Source organism: Dermatophagoides pteronyssinus, unplaced genomic scaffold, assembly GCF_027571235.1.
Source record: "Dermatophagoides pteronyssinus isolate colony J.1.1.1.1 unplaced genomic scaffold, Derpt_VIB-CSIC_2022.12 sq0006, whole genome shotgun sequence".
Lineage (NCBI taxonomy): Eukaryota > Metazoa > Arthropoda > Arachnida > Sarcoptiformes > Pyroglyphidae > Dermatophagoides > Dermatophagoides pteronyssinus.
This window is the reverse complement of record NW_027461530.1, coordinates 2,307,588-2,330,157: the sequence shown is the minus strand read 5'-3', so window position 1 is coordinate 2,330,157 and position 22,570 is coordinate 2,307,588. Positions and strand designations below refer to the sequence as shown.

Below are 22,570 nucleotides of genomic sequence, written 5' to 3'. Positions count from 1 at the left end.
TTGGTGCATCCAAACTATAATTTTGTTTTTGTATTCAAAAAAAAAAAAGTTACAATATTTTTTCATTGAACAAAATGCAAAATGAATGAATGAAAAGAAAAGGAAAAGGTTTTCTGTGTTTTGATGCAGGTGTTTTGTTTCAAATTGAATTTATTCAAGTGAATTTTGTTTCCAAATATTCAGATCAATCATTCATTCATTCATTTCACATTGTGAACACAAATTCAATTTTGCTTTTTTTTTGTTTCGTTTTTAATTGTAACATTTTCTCTCCCCTCCACTATATTCATTTCATAATCAATTTCATAATGATGTTTTAAAAAAAATATATGGTCAACAACAACAAGTAGATATTATTGATTTCGATCAATCGATCGATCGATCGATCAATCAATCGTCCTATACAATTTCAATCACGTAATACATACAATTGATTTTCAAACTTTCAATAAAAAAATTATTATTATTATTTTTTGTTTCCACTTTTGGCTGACCAAATGTTTCATTTGAGATTTTGCTGATTAGTAACAGCAGTAGTGAAATGGAAAAAGGTAGGCAAACTGAAAATGCCTTTATATGGTATGCTATTTTCGTGTGTTTCCTTGATATTTCATTTCCATTCATTTTCCATTTTCACTTTCATCATCAAATCAAATCAAAAATCAGCTGGGCAATCATCATCATCATCATCAAACAAGAAATTCATTAATAACCATGTTACATAATTGAAAACAACAACAACAAAAAGTGTTGAAAGAGTTTGTTTTGTTTGTTTTTCTTTCAGTCACTCCATATGGTGTGTGTTATATGGCTGCTGTTTTTCATTGTTGTTTCAAATGTCAATTTTCAATTTGAATTTAATTTGAATTCAAAATCAAAATCAAATCAAATCAACGAAAAACAACAGCAACCGACAACAAACATGCAATTATTTTAACCCTGCAACATCTTGTTCAGTTCAGCTTTGTCTTGTTCCAGAAAATAATCAAGTTTTTTTTTGGATGCAAACAACTACGTAACTTTTTATTTCTGTTTTTGATTGACGTGTGATGTGGAGATTTTTGCTTGATTTTGATTTTGTGATCAAAAAGCATATGTGTGGTGTTTGTATGTGATTCAATCAATCCAGACCACTTGAATTTTCATCTTTTGAATTGTTCGACGTCATTCAAGATTCAAGATTTACATTTTGTTTTTCATCCCCCTTCATCGACTTGATAAAAGAATTTTCTGTTTGTTGATGTTTTTGCATCTGCGCATTTCTGAATTTTGTGAAATCTAAAAAAAAATTCCCATAGGATTTCCATATATAGCACTATACACAGTGGATATAGTGGATACTTGAAAATGTGGATCACCCCAACACCATCGCCATCCAGTAAAAGCAACCAGTATTCAGGATCAGGATTCTGCTCAAACTCTGAATCCAATAGTGGAGTGGTGTTTTTTTTTTGTTTACCTTGGCCAGAATATTTTTGTTTTGTTGGTTGTGGTTGTCAGGACATTTTTTTTTCTGAGTGAAATTTTAATCATTCTTTTTTTATTTGATTAAATTTTGTCGGTTAATCTTTGATCTGTTTCATTCTCTGTGTATTTTAATCCATTTTATAATCGTTTTTTTTTGTTGGGGCAATTCAAAAAAATTTGATATAAAAAGTTGATGACGATGATGAAATTATTGAAATGATTCCACCAACATTATCATCATCAAATATTCATGATCGAATGATGCATATGAATACTGATCACCATCATCATTCGCATCAACATCATCAATATCATCATCCACAACATGGTCGTCAGAATCATCAACAACATCAACATGATCATCGTATGACCAATAATCAAAATAATCAACAACAACAACAACTAGTCAAATGTACATTAGATAATGATCAATGTCTTAATCTAGCCAATATTTTACAATCATTTCAAACAGCTATTAATGAAGAACAAGCATGGGCATTATGTTATCAAATTGTTAAATGTTTTCGTCAATATTATCAACCTACAAATAATAATAATAATAATACTAGTCATCATAATCATCAAAATTGTTACCTCGTTACTGATCCATCACATGTTCATTTACATAAAGATGGTTATGTACATCCGAAAACACTTTATCAAAAAACTAATGATCAAGGTAAATTAATTTGTTTGATTTTCAATTTTAGAAATTAAAATAAATTTCCAGGTTTACAAGTTTTTCCATACCGGATAAATCTTATCTTTTTTTTTCTCTGTTTGAATATGATGAAAATATGAATTTTTCTTTCGTTTTTTTTCACCCATATCATACATCATAAGATTTATGTAAAGATTTAGAAAGAGAGAAATAACTAAAACCTGGTATGGTGTCACAAAATATCATCTACACTACAACTGCTAAATAACCAGGATAGGGAAGAAGAAAAAGAAAAAAGAAACCAGCTAACTAAATAAATATTTATACAAAATACAAAATATAATACCTGTCAACCATTATGGGTGATTATTATTATTATTATTATTGATTTGATAATAATGATCACCAACAACAACAACAACAACAACAACAACAACCAAATGACATGATTTATAGACTTGTGTTGTATGTTTGCATAATGATAATCATCTTTTTCGTTTCTTGTTTTTTCATCCTGTTCACATTTTAAAATGGTGTAATTTCACAGAGTTTTTTTATTATAATTTTCACGAAAGAAAATTAGAAAAAAAAACTTTAAAATTTGCTGTTGTTGTTGTTGTTGTCAGGAATGATGATGATGATCATAATAAGAACAATTATTAATGAAAAATGGAAATATCTTTTTGTTTTGTTTGCCCAATGAATTTTTAATGAATGTGAAATTCATGAATTTTTAATCATTATTATTACCGGGTTCAAACAAATAAAAAAAATTTGTTCATTTTTTCATTAGGATGTTGGTCATCATGATAATTACGATGATTGTTTGTTTGTTTGTTTGGTCATCATTTCATTTGATTCGTTGATGATGTTGACAATTTTGTTTTTGTTGTAGATTTTTTTACGAGAATAAAAAAAAGTCATATAACAATCATAATGATGGAAATGAAATTAACTTGACATTTTTTTTCAAACAAACAAAATTAAGTCGAAATGTAATGTCACATCATCATTGACCGAGGTCAACTTGAATTTTAATTTTGCTTTAATCACATCATCATCATTAGATTATAATTTTAAAATGGATTGTTTTTTCATTTGAATTTCAGAAACAAAACATGATTATGATGCGGATGATAATGATGGTTTAGTTGAGTTTTGTTTTTTTTTCCAGTTAGATGAATTGATCGATCATGCATCAATAGTATTATCTTGTTGTTTTTCTTTCTCTTTGATGATGATTATTTCTACGTGGTAAATAAACAAAAATACATTCGAATTGCATTCATTCATTCAATTTACAAACCAGAAACAAAAAAAAATTTGTTTGAATAAATACCGTAAACACACACACACATGACATGTTTTCAAATATGGCGCTATTTTTATCCATGATGATGATGGAAAAAACTTTGAAAACGTCGAATTATCTATAGTCAATCAGATTTAGTTGTTGTTGTTGTTGTTGAAAATCTATCAAATCAATCAATCCTATTTGATTTGGATATAATGATGGTGATCAATTTGTTTTTTCGTTGTTGTTGTTGTTGTTTTTCAGTAATTCCATTCACCTTGTTTATGTTCGTTCGTTCGTTATTATTAAGATTTGTTGTCGTTATTGCATAGATCTCAATGATAATCACATTATCATTTCGTTATTATTATTATTATTATTAGATTTTTTTGTTTTTGTTTTTAATATTATGAATTTATATTTTTGGAATATCAAATGAAAGCTGCAAGGTGAAAAAGGGAAAACAGAAAAAATTTATATTTAATATTCACTTCGATTGAGATTTTTCTTTCTTACCTTTTTTTACATTCATTCACAATTGATAGTTTTGCTGAATGAATGATGAAATTTTATTTGACGATCAATTTTGTTTTCAATCATCATCATATCTCTTATCTTTCTTTTACGACTTGAAAAACATTGAAGAAAAACTAATCTTTATCTGATTTGAAGAACAAAACAAAACGATTAACAATATGGACAACAACAACATCGTCTATTGTTGTTATCATCGTCGTCGTCGTCGTTATCATTATCATCCATTAGATGATATTAATAAGATGATAATGATGGATCCAAATATAAATTCTTCGAAAATATATCCCCCAAAATAAAAACAAGAACAATATAAAATATCGAATTCGAATGTTTTTTTTTTCTATTTCGAATGTTTTACTATCGATCGATACTATCGATTATTATATATCCGGCATATCGTTATTTTTATCGTTTTATTAAATACAAAAAAACTACCGCTATTCGAAGATAAATAGACAAAAGATGTTTACTAACGCGAAAACAAAAAGCTGCTGTTGTTTGTGTAAAATGTTTCCGCTTCTCATGGCATCAATTCGATATGTATACATTTTTTTCTGATCATCTGCTGATCACTTGTTGCTTGGTTGGTTGGTTGAATGGATCACATATTGATGGCGTTTTTTGATCGATAACCGAATGGATATTGAATGGTAAAGATATTAATGATCACGATGTTATTATGTTATTGTTGATGATGATGATATTTTTAAAAACACAACAGCCACAACATGTTTATTGTTCAAATTTATCTATCGATCTATCTATGTATTGATCGGCTGTGATTTAAGCTAAAATTAACAGAAAATTGAATTGATTCATTTCGATTAAATTATTGATCAATAATCTAAATCTCAAAGCTAATTTTCATCTATTTTAACTTAATCATTTGTATTGACCTTATTGTATACTTTCAATTCGTATAAAATTCTCATTTGAATTGATCGATATTTAATAATAATATTTTGAAACGAAGAAAAAAAATGGAATTTGTTTGCATCATCATTCGCAAATGAATATCGTTGCTGTTTGTCGTGATTTAACTGCCCATTTTTTCCATTTCATCATTTGGTTTAATACATCGATCGATCGATATTATTTCACAGTTATCAATGATGATGATTTGTTTATTACTTTTCAATGACACCGACCAACCGACCGACCGTTGTTGTTGTTATTATTGGCCAAAAAATCTTTCTTGCTTAAATGGCATGAATAATAATGAAACAAAATCCAAAATGAAAATTCATCAAAAAAAAAAAATGTTTGAAAAATCTAACAGCGACTTTTTCTTCTTCTTTCTTCTTTCAAAAGTCACGACATACATTTGTAATTTCTGTGTGTTTGTGTTTGTGTGTGTGATTATCATTATTATATGGCTATTTTTTTCAATGGTCATTTTGGATTCATTTCATTTTGAAATTTCAAATGAAATGAAATGAATAATGAATAATCACATCATATAAAATGTATTTTTATATAGTTTCTTTGATTTCTTGGTGATGAATAAATTGTTGTTGTTGTTGTTATGAGATTAATAGGTTTTTTTTATCAATGAATGAATGAATGAATGAATATTATCAAGATAAAGATGATATCGTTTGATTGAAATCTGGAAGGGGGGGACCTACAAAATCAGATATTGTTGTTGTTGTTGTTGTTGTTGAAAATAAATGATTTGTTGTTGTTGTTGTTGATATTATAATCACTTTCATTCATTCATTCAAATTTTGTTGTTGTTGTTGTTGTTGTCACTGACCAATTGAATCACCCACATAATAATCTTTCATCAGAAAAAAATTGTGAAAATCATATGAATGAAATGAATGAACAATATGCATTTGAATTGAATTTTGAATAATCATCAAAATTGAATTATCTGCTGCGAAATGAATAGAAATTGCTATTTTTTGAATAAGATTTTTTCATTCATTCATTGATGATGATGATGAGGTTTATTTTTAATTTGATTTTTTTTCTTGACCTATTCTTCTTATCATTATTATCATCATCATCATTATCGTTGATGTTTGATGAGTTTATCTAGTCCTTCAGTCACTCAGTCAATCAATGGTGGTAGTGATGTTATATGGTCATTGTGTGTGTGTGGAAATGATCTTATTATTAATCAATGAAATGGGGGAAATTCGATTATTGCGCAATCAGGAAACTTTCAGGGAAAAAAATTTCCAGAAAACTTTCTTTTGTTTTCCAAAAATAAAATTTTTTAATGATTCCTTATAAGGTGTGAATAATATTGTTTTGGTCTGAAAATTATTTAATGGTTTTCCAATTTTCATTGTCATCAACATCAAATGTTTCAAATTGATTTTATGCTTTCCTTCTTTCTCCCTGATATAATTTTACCATGGTCTTTTTTCTCTCGCACATTCGCATGCCATAAATATATTTCGTTCATAAAATTCAAAAAATCTATTTTTATTTTACATTTGAATCAATCAATAAAAAAACACAAACAAGAACAGTTAGAAAGTTATTAATGCACAATTATCGATCCTTGAAATGGCTAAAAATATGAATGTAATGGAATGAAAGGGGAGAGTCGAAAATCAAAAAATCAAAAATCAAAATTCATTCAAGGTTTTTCTCATTCTGTGCTGTGTTTGTTTGAACTAAAACAAAAACAGTAACAGAAACAAAAAAAAATTCATGGTTCCATCAATAATGATTGTAATCAAATCAAGCCAAGTCAATTATTTGATATTTACAGCTGTAAATAATCATCATCATCCTAATCATGTTATTATTTTGTCATTAAAACAAAAAACAAAAATCAGTTTTAAAACAAACAGGAGAAAATATTCCATTCAAATATCGAAATAATCGACACAGATGGTTGATCTTTTGGGCAGGATTATCTGTACTGAACTGATTGAATGTTTTCAAATTAGAAAAATGACAAATTTAATAATAAAAAATTTTTGTTCTTTGGTTTTTGGTTTCAATCAAATCAATCAATCAAATCAAAATATGAAACAAAACGCATGTTTTTTTTCAAATCTGATTTTTCATTGGAAAAAATTATTCATAGATTTTAGAATCAAAAATCAGAAAAAAAACAACAACAACAAACAAAATTGCCAATCTTTATCTACTAAATAAAAAAAGACGATATACTTTTCAATCTACTTTTCAGTGAAAGAGAGTGAAATGGACAACCAAAAATAAATGAATGAATGAAAATGATTTTCACCCACTACAAATACGATGATGCATGAGGATTCATTCATTGATTTCAATATTAAAAAGTAATTTCCATAAATAATAATAATTATCATTATTTTCGTTTACCACATTTGATGATGCGGTGGCCAGTGAGTGGATTGATTTTTGGTTTTTTTCTTCGTCTTGTTACTGTTCTGGTTTTTACCGAAACAACAACAACAACAACAACATTCAATCAAAAATGATCTATTTTATCATCGGGAAAAAGAAAGGTTGGAATGGTGTGTTTGATGTTTGATGGTTGTGGATGATGACCAATAATTATGGAGTGGTCCATCAATATTTCAATATGATTTTTTTCATTCATTTTTAGTTTCGTTTGTTGTTGTTGTGGTTAGGTAATAATATTTTTCAATTTACTATCTTTTTCGAAGATTATTTAACCAAATGAGGGTGGTGGTGAATGATGACCCGGTGATGTAGAAATAGATAATAAAAATTAATAAGTAAATAAAACAGCCAATAGGCTATTTTAATCTACCTGACTGATATTTTATATTTTTTTGTATTTGATATGAAAAGATTTAAAAAAAATCCATAATCCAAAAAACAGAAACAGAAATGTTGAAATTGGGTGAAAGAAGAAGAAAAACAATTTGCTTGTCAAGAGAAAATGTTGACCTTTTTTGTTTCAAAGAAGATTCCACCAAACTCGAATTGTGTTTTTCATCATTTTGATCGACATTGTCATTGTTTGTTGTTTTCCGCTTTATTTTCTGTTTTCATTTTGTAATTAGAAATCGATTTTTCAATCATTCTTGATTATCGATTATCAATTATCGATTACGAACATTTCAATCATGATTTAATGTTTTTCAAAAAAAAAGGTTTTTTTCCCGTTCAATGATGATTAAATTCTCATCGAATCAATTGATTGACTTCTCTCTCTCTCTCTCTTGCTCTTACTTTGGATTTAATTTGTCATCATCGTCGTCATTATTTTGTTGTTCGAATCTCTTTTCGATTGTGGTAAAGTAAACTTTGATTTTTTTTCTTCTGAAAAAAGTCAAATGAATTTTGTCACAGATATGGTCACGAGATTCCCAAATGTAGTGGAAACAAACTATTTTTTTGACCTTTTTCTTCATTTTTTTTTTTGGCTACTGACTTCTGATTTCTTTTGATTCACACTCACAAATTGATAATTAGAATGTTATGTAATGTAATGAACATTTTGCATGTTTTTTCTTCACTGAAAATCACTGAAAATCAATTGATTTTCATTCATTCATTCTTCGACATTTTATGACAAATTTTTCATATTTCTTTGATGATTGTTGTTGTTGTTGGGCTTATTTCCAATTTTGGCGGCTATTTTTATCCAACCGAAAAAATTTCCAATTTCCAATTGATTAAGTTTTGCTCTACATTTTCTATTTTGGTTTTTTTCTGTTATTCAAATTTCCTTGTTATTATTAATATTAATAATAATTTTTTTTAATTACAAAAAACAAAAAATGTTTCAATTTTTATCGGTTAGTTTTGTTTTGTTTAGTTTCGGGGAGCGAAAAATCCTTTCGGCGTTTAGTGTGTGTGTGTGTGTTAATCAAGTGAAATACATTCGGATATTTTGCAGAAACATTTTTGTATCTCATTTCGAAATGATGAGATGGAAGTATTTAATATCGGATATTTGAAAAATTTTGTTCCAAAAATATGAACAAAAAAAAAAAATCCATCATACAAGGCAACCAATATCCAGAAAAAAAAAATATTGATTTATTGAGTGTCATGTGTCTTGTCTTGTAATTTTTTTTTGTTGGTGGTTGTAATAATCGTATTTGGTTACACACATAAGTAATATATATTCAACCAACTAACCAAACCAAACTGAAATGATTAAATGAATCTTTTTTTGTATCCTTGCTTGGGATATTCAATGATTTTTTTTCTTAATCAATGTTTATCCTTCGTAACGCAATAGCTGAAGAGAAAAATCATTCATTAATTAATTTTTTTTTTTGTTAAGATTAGTGTAAATCCTAATAATTAGCCACAAATAAATAGATTTTCTTGATTTTCGTTTGTTTGTTTGTTGTCATTTGATTAATTAATTAATTAAACAACTAATTAACAAAATGTGCTTGAAAACGAGGTAAAGAGAGAGAGAGAAACACCCTTCATCATCATTATCTCAGGCCATTGTTAATCCATTACTGTTTTGTACATCTACTGTTGAATCAATGTAACCAACCAACAACATTGTAACATTGTCGAATATCATCATCATCATCATCATCATCAAAATGAACATTGTTTGCCTGAATAATAATGTTTCAAAATTGATCGAAATATGAAAATATCAAAAATGAAAAAGAATAATGGAAAATTTAATTGTTATTTATTTTTAGATTAACATTTTTTCGGGGGGGGGGAAGATCATAATGTTTTTTGGTTGTTGTGTGGCTATTTCAATCCATATCGGTTGTTGTTTATTATGGTTGAAATTGATCAGATAATATCACATGATGATGATGATCGTTGATTGTTGATCGTTAATCTCTTATTGCTCGTGCAACAACAACAATCAGAAAAGAAAATTGGATAAATTTTTTTGTTTGGTTGTTGCTCAAAAATGAATCGAGATAACGATGATGATCGGATTCTTTTTTTTTGTGATGGTGGTTTTCTTTTGTTATTTTTTCGTTTCATTTTGACTAATAACGGAGATAACAAATGAAAAAAATATGAAAAAAAAATTTCATATTTTTTAGGTCAAAATTTGATGATGCTTAGTCGAAAATGATGCTGTTTTTTTTCCCAAAACATCCAATATCAAAACCATAATTATCTCTCTCTCTCTCTCTTGATATTGAACAATTGAACAAAAAAAGCTATTTTCGGGTATCTATAGATGAAACAATTGATGATAATGATGCATAAGAATGAATAATTTTTTTTTCTTCTCCCATTTAAAATTGAACTTGATTCCAAAAAGAAAGAAAGATTTTTCTGTTTTGTTTTTCACATTTTCCCATTTAAAACGTTGTTTTCTTTTCAAATCGATCAATTTATCTTTCATTATTGATCATTATCATCATCATCAATATTTTCTCCATTAGCCGGATTAGAAAAAAACAACATATTTTCCATATTGGAAAATCTAAAAAATCGATTGATCACGTTTTTTTGTTTTGTTTCTCGGCAGGTGAATGAAGAGAGAGAATAATTATTAATGAAAAGAAAGATGGAAAAATTAAACCAGGTAAAGCAGGTAAATCGTTAACTAAAAAACGAAAAAACAAAAATCAACCCCTTCATCAACGACCTGATTATTATATAAAATAATGATGATGACCTTCAAATATGTAATCCAAGAAAGAAAAAACGAAAGAAAATTAATTCTAATTAATTTGAAGGTCACCCCAGAACAGACCAGATATTTTTTTGTTTTCCCACCACTACTGACCTAATACCTGGATTGACTGTTTTAATTTTTTTATTTTGTTAATCAGGTAACGATTGAGAAATAGATACCGCGAATAGATTGTAATTCATTCATCCATAAAAAAACAAAACAAAAACAAAATAAAACAATGTTTTCTTTATGGACAGGAATTGATTTGACCTAAACATTATTATTTTTTTTTTTTCGTTTGTAAACAAAAAGTTTATACGTGTCACAATAATCAAGTCAAATTATTAAGTGCAACGACGGATGATTACCCTAAAGATGCCAAACAACAACAACAACAACCAGCAAAGAAAAATGTTCGACAGACAATTGATTTAAATTGATTGAAAAATTATTATAATCATCCTCATCATCACTGACGATTATTATAATCAAAAAGTCTACTTTGATGAACAACCAAAAAAAACAGTCAAGGAAAACATTTTTTTAAAGGGAAAAAACAACAACGAAAGAAAGAAAGAAAATGCCTAAAGAACCCAAAACGAATCGAAAAGAATAGGTCGAAACAACGAAACGAAACGAAAACAAAGATTTAGTTCAACTACTATATGCGTACATAATTTCAATGCCTAATTATCTTTTTCCTATAAGTTATTATCAGGATGATGTTTAAATGATGAGATGATTTTTTTTTGAATGACATTTCTTCTTCTTGGCGTATATTTAACCCAATTTTCTTTCGGTTTTTTTGATCTGAATCGTTGATGTTTAAAGTTGTCTAGGGTTTTTCGTTGATGCATCAAGTTGGGTCATTGTTTTTTGATTTACATTTTTGAATATTTGATTGGGCGCCATCATTATCATCATTTTTCCAGTTTTGCATAAAATACAATTGATGATTGGTTGTTGTTGATGGGGAAAAAACCATAGAATATTAAAAAAAATCACATCGTTTAAAATGAATTCAAGGAAAGAAGAATTTTTTTTTGAATCTTTACGATGATAATTATGATGATAATGATAATAAGCCAAAAAAAAACAAAGTTTTATACAGATTGAGTGATTGATTGTTTGGTTGTTATTATTCATTTTTTTGCTTGAAACTTTTACATTCATTTGATACAAATGTAAATTTTGTTGCTGTTTTCGTTGTTGTTGTTGTTATTTTTGGAGCTAATCGATTCCATTTCAAACAGAAGAAAAGATATTTAAATTTTTTTATTTAAAATCCGAATTTTTTTATTTTGAAAATTCACCGGGAACTGATGATTTGCTTATCCTGATAATGTAACTAACTGTATTTTCGTTCTTTGTTTTTTTTCTTGTTCAATCCAACAATGTTTTCTATAGGAAAAAGTCGTACATTGGCCAAAAGTTCTCATAAGGTAAGCCATCAGCAAAGCTTTTTCCATTGATTTCTTTGATAATTTTATTTGATCTGATTTTTGTTTTTTTTTGTTTATTTCATTATACAGTTATTAACATCATTGGGTATTGTTTTATTTCATGCACTTGATTATGGTTTATGTGATGATGAAGAACGTACATTAAGTAAACCATTAGAATTACTTATTGAACGTTTGACAACGGCACATGAATTGGCCTCAAGACATCATCATCATAATCATGATCGACAAAAATCATCAATAAAACGAACAACACGAAAAAGAAAATTCAATGATAAAAAATGTTCAGCACCAACAACCGTGGCTACATCATCGATATCAGCACCTATCACATCAACAACATCGACAACAGCTAGAAATGATAATCAAATGAGTTCAATTGGATCAATATGTTTAGATGATGATGATAATGATGATCATCACGATCATGATGATGATATTGTTATGGAAGATAATAATGATTACGATGATGATAATGATGATGACTTTGATGATGATGATGATGAATGTGCTATGGCTGATGAAGGTATTGAACAAGATTGTCATGAATATAGTGGTCATGAAACAACAACATCATTGAATGGTTCACCACCTTCAACATCATCATCAACAATAACATCATCATCATTACCGGGATATAATCATTGTCGAACGAATAATAAATATTTACTTAATTTTGATCATGTTATGCAGGTAATTCTTAATTCTTGATTGATTTTTTTTTCCACTAAAAAAATCCTTTTTTTCCTAAAAAAAAGATGTGTGTTTCAAGATTATCTTGTCAAGAATCAGCCGATAATCATTATAAAGCTGTTTGTCGTGCATTATTAGCCGAAACATTAGAATTATCAACATTTTTGGATCAAATAGCCAAAGGAACTAAGGTAAATTGATCGATCAATTTGATTTGAAAATTAACAATTTGTATTGATTGATTATAATTTTGTTTTTATAAAGGAATTACGAAAATCATCTGTACTGAGAATCGAATCATCATCATCATCATCAAACAATAATAATTTAAATAATATTGATGATAATGATGATTGTACAACATTAGAACGATTACAATTTCATGATTGGGCACGTCTTTGGATACAGGTGATACGTGAATTAAGACATGGTGTAAAATTGAAAAAAGTTAATTATCAACAGGATTCAATATTTAATCATCATCAAGAATATGAATTAACACCATATGAAATGTTATTGGATGATATACGTTCACGTCGTTATAAATTGAATAAAGTTATGATTAATGGTGATCTACCACAACGTTTGAAAAAAGATGCCCACGAATTAATATTGGATTTCATAAGATCACGACCACCATTAGTACCGGTATCGAATCGGGTGTTGAAACCTGCACCACCAAAACAGGTAACCATATATGAAAAACTTATGGATTCTATTCGTCAACAAGAACATCGATTACGACCAACATCAACAAAACAATATTCATTTTCAGCCAATGTAACTCCATTACATTTTTCAACAGGTATGTTTTTTTTTGTTTTGGGCTCTAAACTCTAAACTAAACAAACTTTTATTTACTTTATTTACTTTATTATAATCACCATAAAAAAACACTTTTATCTAGCTAATGAAAATAATGGTAAAACAACAACAACAACAACAACAACAATGGTACAATCAACAAACAATTCAAATCAAAGGCTTGGTTCAACAACAACAACAACAGTAACAAGACGTAAAAAAGTTATTAAAGCTGATATAAAATTGGATCTATTTTTGGATGATGATGATGATGATAATAAAAGTATTAATAATAACGATGATGATGATGAAGAAATTATTGTTGAAATTCCAACAACAACAACAACAAAAAGATCAACACGATCAACAAGGCCAATGTCGGCATATTTTTCATCGGAAATTCAATCATCATTGGAACATCATCATTATGATGAGGATGATGATGAGATTCAAAATGAAAATAATGAATCAAATGATTTGATTATTGATGATGATGATAATAAGCCATTTCAAAGGCTTAAAAAACGTAAGTGTTAAATTTAGTTTAGTTTTGTAGTTTAGTTTTGGAGAAAATTATGGAGAATTTTCGTTTTTTTCCCCTTTGATAGTTTCGAATCAATTTTTCGCAAAAGAACGTCGCCATTCAATAAGTGTTTGTGATCTTAGTACATTGGAAAAATATCAACAACAACAACAACAGCAAAATGCTAACGATATAATCGATGATTTAGATTTTGATGAAGATCATCGTAATCATGTTGCTGCAATTTGGGAAAAAAATGATTTTGGTAAATCATTAGAATGTTTATCGCTAACATTGAAAGAAGTACAACATATACGTTCAGTATTAACTAAAGCTGAAATTGAATCATTAGGTGTAACAAAATCATTGAAAAAAGATTTAGAAAATGGAAAAATTTGTTTTACATGTTTGAAAACACGTTTTACATTTTGGGGTCCATGGGCTACCATTTGTAAACTATGTAATCGTTCAATTTGTGATAGGTAATTTTGGAAATTTGATTTTCTTTGAGTAATTTACAAATTTTTTTTTAATTTTTTCCTGTTTGTTTGTTTTAGATGTGCCACTAAAATGCATATACCAACCGAACAATTTGATCGTGTACCAATCTATATGCTATCACCAACACCATCACCACCAAATGAAAAACATGTATTGGATATGTTTAAATTTGCTAATAACAAAGATCATCATCATCATAATCATCATGGTGATAATAATCGAGAAAAACAAAACGAAAAACCCGAAGAAATTGATAATAATGAAAATAATGAATCAAAATCATTACCAACCAAATTAAATTCTTCACGTAATCGTATGACAAAATTAATGCGTATGCTATTGATTAATAATAATAATAACAATCGAATGTCACAACAAAATAATGTTGATGATAATGACGATAATGATGCTAATGAAGATTATCATTATCATGGACCTCTAGTCAAAGTTTGTCGTGATTGTAAAATATTGGTACGCCATCTGATTAATATTGGACATACTAATTTTAATGGTGTAAATTTTCAATCAAAATCAAAATCAAATCAACAACAACAACAACCGACGATGATATCAACCGATTAAAGGGAATCAATGAAGAAATGGATCGCTGTGATATTAAAAATGAAAAAAAAGAAGTTTTTTAGCAAAGTTTCTTGAATGCTAATTGGATCATCACTTACCTTATTGATTAAATCACGTGATTTATTGCGCAACAAATATACCCCGCGGTTATTATCATTCACAAGAAAAACTGAAAATCGCACACACACATAGACATTATTTATTATTCAACAAAGCTATTAATATTCCTTGAAAAAAGAAGAATTATTGTTAAAATTATTTGATTATTTTGTTTGATGTTTTCATTTGACGACTACCTCTTATTTTATGTGTTTTTGTTTGATTGTTTTTTCCGACAAATATCGATTGTATCGATATCGATATGATTCGAATTGAGAATGCAAATGATTCGAATGAATTTTTCGATTCGAAAAATATTTGAAATTAATTTTGAAAATAAAATTGTTTTGAAAAAAATGTATTTGAATTTTGTTTTTTTTGTTTCTATCGACTATATCCGAAAAAGAATCCGAAAACATAATCATCATTAATTATTTTTTTTCTTGTTTAAACAAGGAAATTTATCTCCCTTCGTTTAGTTATTTGGTTGGATAAACAACAACAAAATATCTTATTAATAAAAAAATTTGGTGAAGCTTTTTTTACATGTAAATGAGTAGGACGAAATGTCGGTCCCTGAAATTCCGCTGAAAAAAATGTCTGCAGAAAAAGTCAATGTGCGCACCGATCTGCGCAACACGAAATGGCCGCGGTCACATTAGATCAGACCATACCCAAAGAACAAAACTTCAGCCAAGATTTGGGCGATGGGCGGCGTAGCCGCTCATCTGCCAGAATCTACGGGCTGAAACAAGTATGCGTGCTGCTGGCCGAAGGCCGGCAACACACACTCTGTCCAAAATAAAAAAACATCAAGAGAGACAGAAAGTAAGTATTAGAAAAAAATGATAAAAATAATGACTGTTTGACATAGTCAAGTAGTTATTTTTTTCACACAAACAAATCAACAAACAAAACAAAAACAACAGCTACATAAATGATCATTTAGATTTTATTTTTTTTTCCACATTCAAAAAAATGATCATTATCATTATAGGGGTTTCACACTAGCAGCAATGTGAATGAAATATTTCAAATGCAATATTTCAGTCCATAAGGCTGAAATGTAGTGAAATATTGCATTTGAAATATTTCATTCACATTGCTGCTAGTGTGAAACCCCTATTATCAAAATATTTATTATAGGGGTTTCACACTAGCAGCAATGTGAATGAAATATTTCAAATGCAATATTTCAGTCCATAAGGCTGAAATGTAGTGAAATATTGCATTTGAAATATTTCATTCACATTGCTGCTAGTGTGAAACCCCTATTACATATATTGACTTGACTTGACTAAACTCTCTCTCTATGTAAATGTTTAACAACAAAAAACAACAATTTTGTTGCTTTTTTAAACACACACACATACCAAACATTGCTATGGATAGATTTTTTTTTCATTAAAAAAGTATCCAAAGCAAAATAAAAAATCTGCGACTGATATGAATTGACAGCAGCAACAAGTGATCATCATCTTTTTGTTTGTTTGTTTTCATCTGTAATCATTTTCAGGTTCTCTCCATCTTTATCTATCTCTCTCTCGATTGCTTGTCTAAAAAAGCCAGTCTATAGCCCATTGAGATTAATGTATGGGAGTATAAAAAAATGCGGGGGTGTTAATAAAATAGAATTCAAATATTCTTCTTTTGTTTTATTTGAATATGGAGAGAGCTAAATTATCACATAACTTTCATATGTTGCGCCCATAGATACCAGTTTTCTCTCTGCTATCTCTCCCGCTCTCTCTCTCTCTCTCTCTCTCTCTCTCTCTCTCTCTCTCTCTCTCTCTCTCTCTCTCTCTCTCTCTCCATTTTTTTTCTGATTGGCGCGATTTTTGATTATATACTTTTCACTCTGTTTATCTTTCAACAATGTAATATGGATGTATGAAAATTTTTTGACACTGGTGGTGGTGGTGGTGGTTTCGTTTCGTTTCTCCATTGTCCATTGTTGAAACAAAAATATTTCACATGCTGCCACGGCCATTTTCAACGATATTACCATGCATATATACTCATCGCTGTGATGAATCATCATTGTTATCACCAATGATGATGATTAGGTGTGGTCGTGGTTCTATAGCCGAGACTGCTGCATAAATGCAGCAGCAGCAGTTGCCGCCCTTCCAAGCAAGCTTCAAGCATTTATTGCTGGTGTGATGGTATTTCACGTAAGGGTATTTGCCGCTAGTTTTTTTTTATTTGCTTTGATTTTTTCCAAATAAAAAAAACTGCGGCTTTTTTTCCTCCTGACCATCATTTTTCTGCTTTGACAAACCAAACAGCAAACAGCATTCCTCATTCAATCTTCAAACATCAAATATCGCAAGCCAAAACCAAAAGGATTTAAAATTTGTCAATCGGTGTGGTGTGTCTTGTCATTTGTCATTTTCAATTTTTTGTTTTCTCCCGAATTTGTTTGTTTCATTGTCTATTTAATCTCTAAAGCTAAGTTGAGAATAATTTCCACTAATTCAGCTAAATTTTGCTTGGTTTTTTTCAGCTTTTTTCAGTTTTTCAGCGAAAACCCAAACGAAAGAAAAAGAAAAAATGTCTAGCCCAACGAAAGAAGAACTTCCCCGAATTGATGATTGTCTTAAAAATGAATTGGTCGGCGAACATAAATTAAAACATACCGAAACGCAGGAAAAAGTGGTACTTCCTTCCAAAACTGGTATGTAAAAAATTTTGGATTTGTAAAAAAAAAAAATTATTTATGGAAATCTGTTCTATGAAAAAAACATTCATTCGAATCGAATCGATTCATATTAATGACAAAATTTGAGCCGTTTTTCGTCGTACATCCGTTTTTTTTATTGCTATCAAAATGCCATCAAACTTTTTTGTTTATTGTTTTTGATAATGATGATATGAACGACGATTTTTTAGCCAAAAGATTTCGTTGACATTTTATTATCGATATTGATTTTTTTTAAAATTGAAATTAATCAATTAACATTTGTTTTGTTTTTGTTTTTTTTTCTTTTTGATTATTTTAGAAATTGAACAAGAAAAAGGCCAACAACAATTGCTTAAAAGTATTGAAACATTTGAAGCAGAAAAACTTCATCATGCTAAAACCGAAGAAAAAAATCCTCTACCAACCAAAGAAGTGATTGAAGCAGAAAAAAAGGCTTTAGCCTAAAAATTGATCCAAGTTGATCATTTTTATTTTATTTTCCATTTCATTTTTTTCTAATCAAATTTATCTGATTAATCAATCATTCCCGATGATTTTCAAACATTTTATATTCTCTCTCAACACAAAAACAAAACAAACAAACAAAAAAATGTTTATTTTCTTTATTCCAGTCATTTTCAAACAAATTTACAAAAATGATATTTAAAATTTGACAGAGCAAAAATAAAGATTATTTTTTCATAAAGAAATGTTTTTCACTATCGTCAATAGATGGCAGCACTTGTGGATAGTTATAATTAGGGTTTATGTTCGAATTTCTTTAGAAAAAGGATTCAGCAAAATTTGCCAGGAAATCAAAAAATTTTGATAAATTTTTTAATTTTTGAAAATAAATAACATTTATAATCGATTGATAAATATTTACACAGGAAGCAGTAAATAGAAAATTTCCACACACAAAAAAAATATATAGTCAAACTGTACAATGTTTTTGTTTTCACTGAATTTGAGATAAAAATTTTGAAGAAAAAAATCATCATTTGTAACACAAAAAACAACAACATTTTGATTGAATGGAGCAATTGATGTAGCAAAAAAATTAATTAATTGATATGTTGTTGTGGCCGTTTATTCAATCGTAATAATGGCAATTGATTTGGTCTATAATTATCATCATCATCATTATTATTATTTGGTGATTGTGATGATGAAGAATCCGAACCTGATGTCTGTAGATGATCATGATTGTTTGATGAAGATGATGATGATGCGGGTGGTTTTACCGGTGGTGGTGTTGATGATGATGATGATTGGGGTGGTGGATGATTATAAGAACCATATAAATTATTTGGTCCATTTGTTGTACTTTGAACATATAAATCATTATTACGTTTATAATGATTTTCAGATGCATCACAATCAACTGTATTTATAAAACGACAAGTAAATGTTGTCTGATCAAATAATGTATAATTTGGACAAAGAAAATCATAACGTTGATGACCAATAGCACAATGATGATAAACTTGACATTTTAAATCAATATTAGCATAATAACCATCATGACGACCTTTACAATTAAAATCTGTTTCTGGTATCGATATATAAAATGGATAATCAGTAAGATCAGCACCTTTTAATTCATATGGAAAATTTGGATCAGCATTATAATCAATTATACGTCCATCTGGTCTTGGTTTATAATTTGGTGATAATGTTGTTGTTGTTGTTGTTGTTGTTGATGGTTCAGTTGGTTTTGGTGGTTCTTGTTGTTTTCGATGTGGTAATAGTTCAATATCATCATCACGATGATGATGATGATGATGATGATATCTTCTTCTTCCTCCACCACGTCGACGATGTCCTCTACCACGATGATGATTATGTCTATCTCGTGGTCTCCTTGTAGTTGTAGTTGTTGTTGTTGTTGTTGCAAGATAATCATAATCATCATCATCATAATCATCTTGATCATAATCTATTGAATAAATAAAAAAAAAGTTAATTTTTTTCCGGGAACATCAAAATGGGTTTCAAAATATTACCATAATAATCACCATAATCATAATATGGTTGTTCAGTTGTTGTTGTTGTAGTCGTTGATGTTGTTGTTGTTGACGATGTTGTTGTAGTTCTTTGTCGTCTTCTTTGTCTTCCTGGACCATTTCGTCTTGGCTTAAATTGACCAGCACCATATCTTCCGCTACCACCATTATTATTATTTTCCAAATTAATATTTTCAATATTATTACTATCAATTGGATTTTCAACTTGGCTCAATATTCTATTGTTTGAATTTGTTTGATGATCCGAAGAAGAAGAAGAAGAAGAAAATTGTTGTTCGGCATTATTTTTGGCTAATAATGATGGCCGTGGACTGGTTGTTGGTAATCGTACCGAAACAGGCCTAGGCCGATAATTTGGTTTTACTGTTGTTGTTGTCGTTGATGATGGTGATGGTGATGGTGATAATGATGATGATGTTGCTGTATACATCATATCATGATTTTGAAATTCTTCTTCATAATCATCAAGGGAATATATCGGTGGCGGTGGCAGCGTTGTTGTTGTTGTTGTTGCAAAATTTTCAGGAATATTTCCAAATGTATGATTAATCAATGGTGGCCAATATTGACGATCGCTGGATATTTTTTGACGAACAGATTTCTGTGGAATGCGTACAAATGATTGTAGTTGTTGATGCAGTTGTTGCTGCTGTTGTTGCTGTTGTTGTTGATTCTGATGCTGTTCTGTATCATCTGTATTCGTTTGATCATTATCATCCATTATAATCGAATCAGATTCTTCATTCGAATTCGTTGGATTATCATCTAATAAATGATCGGAATTTCTTGTAAAAAATGGCATATGTCTATTGTTTACACTATATTTATGAAACACCCAAAAGCAAAAAAAAACATTCGAATTAGAAAAAACAAAACATTCGAATTCTTATTTTTTTCATTGTTGTAAAACTTACCGTGGATGATATGCCATTATAATTGGACGATATTTTGGAGGCGATAATGATGGCGGCTGTTGTGGCTGTGGCGCCGGCTTCAATAATGAAGAATGAATTTGTGGCTGATGATTATGTTGATGTTGTTGTTGATGATGAAGATGGCCATAATTATTTTGTGGTGGATGTAAATATTGTAAATTAATTGCCGATTCATATTGTCTTTGATCACGATTCGTTTGAGGATAATATGGTGACTGTTGTTGTTGTTGTTGTTGATAATAATTATAATTATTACCACCATTAAATTGACTTATGGCAAAACAATTTGGACAATCATCACTTAAACTTAATTCATATTCTAATGACATGAATGCCATGAACATATCTGTTGAATTGAAAAGAAAAAGGAAATGATAACGAAATTTATTAATGACCCGATATTATTACTTACAAAAAATGAATGCAAATTTACGCATTTTGAAATGATTTGGCTTCGATTAATTGAAGAAAAACAAACAACAAACAAACAAACTGAAAATTGATCAAATATCATAAATGAAAAGTAATGAAAATGTTTGTTTATTTATGATCCATAAAAATCACATAATCAAAAGAAAAACTGTCATACTTTTTGTTTTCCTTTTCCTTTTTTTTCTCGTTTGTTGTTGTTTACACTATAGTTGTTTTTAAAACAATAACTTCTTCAAACAAGTGGTCATTTTTATTGCTGTTTGGTTGTTTTGTTTGGATCAAAGTTCCACGAAGATTTGTCAATGTTTATATGGTGAATTGATAATGGTCATCATTGAATATGAACTGCTGATAATATGTTTAATATGAATAACAACATGATTGAAAAAAATGATTGCATAACATATATGATATATATCATTTCGATCGATTTTTCAACAAAAAATCAATCAAATTGATGGTGGTGGTGGTGATGATTGTGGACACACATCGTTGTTTGAAAAAAGTAAAGTCAAAATCATGAATCCACAGCAACAACAAAAAATGATGTTAAAAACATTACGCCAGGTGCTGTTGATACCTGTGTGTCTGTTTCAATTTTTGTTTTTTTTTGTTTGTCGAGGTGTCAATCAGTAGCTAGCTATCTAGTCACATCATTCTCATTCTCTTCAATTAGATTTTTATTTTTGTTTACAGAAAATGAAATAAAATATGAAAAAATTTTTCTTTGAATCAAGAGAGAGAGAGAGTCTTGAATCTCTGTTTCTCTTTTGGGATCTTGTTTTTTTTAACACTGAAGTTTCAAGCAAGAACTTAACTTTTTTTATTTTGTTGTTTCTCTATTTGATGATGATAATATTTAAGACTTTCTCTCTCTCTCTCTCTCTCTCTCTCTCTCTCTCTCTCTCTCTCTCTCTCTCTCTCTCTCTCAAATTATCACCGATCATCATCCTAGACACTACTGACCTAGTTTTTGTTGAAGATATCTTTGCCTGACAACTACCACCACCACCATCACCACCATTATCATCCGCCACCGTCGTTGTTTATATATCGAGACGAGGACGATTATGATTATGATGATGATTATGATGATTATCATCATGTTCAAATCCATCCATGATGGTCCAATGATCTTTTCAATGTTGTTCTTCGACTTTTCGTTCGTTCGTTCGTTCTTCGACTTACTTACCTTCATTTTAAAATCTTTTATCATTATCATTACGAATATATCTCTATGGACGAAATCTCGAATGAAATGAAAAGAACCATTGTTTTGTTTTCGGTGAATATATTTGACCATTGACTGACCGGTTATAGCTGAAATA

General features: G+C 29.0%; 3 protein-coding genes across 5 annotated transcripts; 2 read left to right on the top strand and 1 right to left on the bottom strand.

The window, feature by feature from the left end:
• Window positions 1–526: 526 nt before the first annotated feature.
• LOC113793947 (protein spire homolog 1-like) lies at window positions 527–15,676 on the top strand. 3 transcript variants are annotated; one of them, XR_012846295.1, is made up of 10 exons: window positions 552–579; window positions 1,658–2,146; window positions 11,908–11,942; window positions 12,033–12,656; window positions 12,722–12,847; window positions 12,921–13,461; window positions 13,564–13,986; window positions 14,069–14,465; window positions 14,541–15,523; window positions 15,622–15,676. XR_012846295.1 is itself a non-coding variant. In XM_075820502.1 (9 exons), exons 1-9 carry the CDS (start codon window positions 542–544, stop codon window positions 15,064–15,066), a joined length of 3,171 nt encoding a protein of 1,056 aa, XP_075676617.1. In that variant the 5' UTR covers window positions 527–541; the 3' UTR covers window positions 15,067–15,676. The 3 variants fall into 3 exon arrangements, 2 of the variants coding, with proteins under 2 accessions (XP_075676617.1, XP_027199828.2); XM_075820502.1 differs by lacking the exon at window positions 552–579 and adding an exon at window positions 527–551 and having other exon boundaries at window positions 14,541–15,676; XM_027344027.2 differs by having other exon boundaries at window positions 14,541–15,676.
• Window positions 15,677–17,417: 1,741 nt separating this feature from the next.
• On the top strand, window positions 17,418–18,558 carry cib (thymosin beta cib). The gene is made up of 3 exons (XM_075820503.1): window positions 17,418–17,618; window positions 17,674–17,842; window positions 18,168–18,558. The coding sequence occupies exons 2-3, from the start codon at window positions 17,719–17,721 to the stop codon at window positions 18,311–18,313; spliced, it is 270 nt and encodes an 89-aa protein (XP_075676618.1). The 5' UTR covers window positions 17,418–17,618; window positions 17,674–17,718; the 3' UTR covers window positions 18,314–18,558.
• LOC113793970 (uncharacterized) lies at window positions 18,449–21,511 on the bottom strand. The gene is made up of 4 exons (XM_027344049.2): window positions 21,223–21,511; window positions 20,790–21,156; window positions 19,855–20,693; window positions 18,449–19,787 (listed from the first exon to the last, which is right to left on the bottom strand). The coding sequence occupies exons 1-4, from the start codon at window positions 21,245–21,247 to the stop codon at window positions 18,913–18,915; spliced, it is 2,106 nt and encodes a 701-aa protein (XP_027199850.2). The 5' UTR covers window positions 21,248–21,511; the 3' UTR covers window positions 18,449–18,912.
• Between the last annotated feature and the right edge of the window lie 1,059 nt (window positions 21,512–22,570).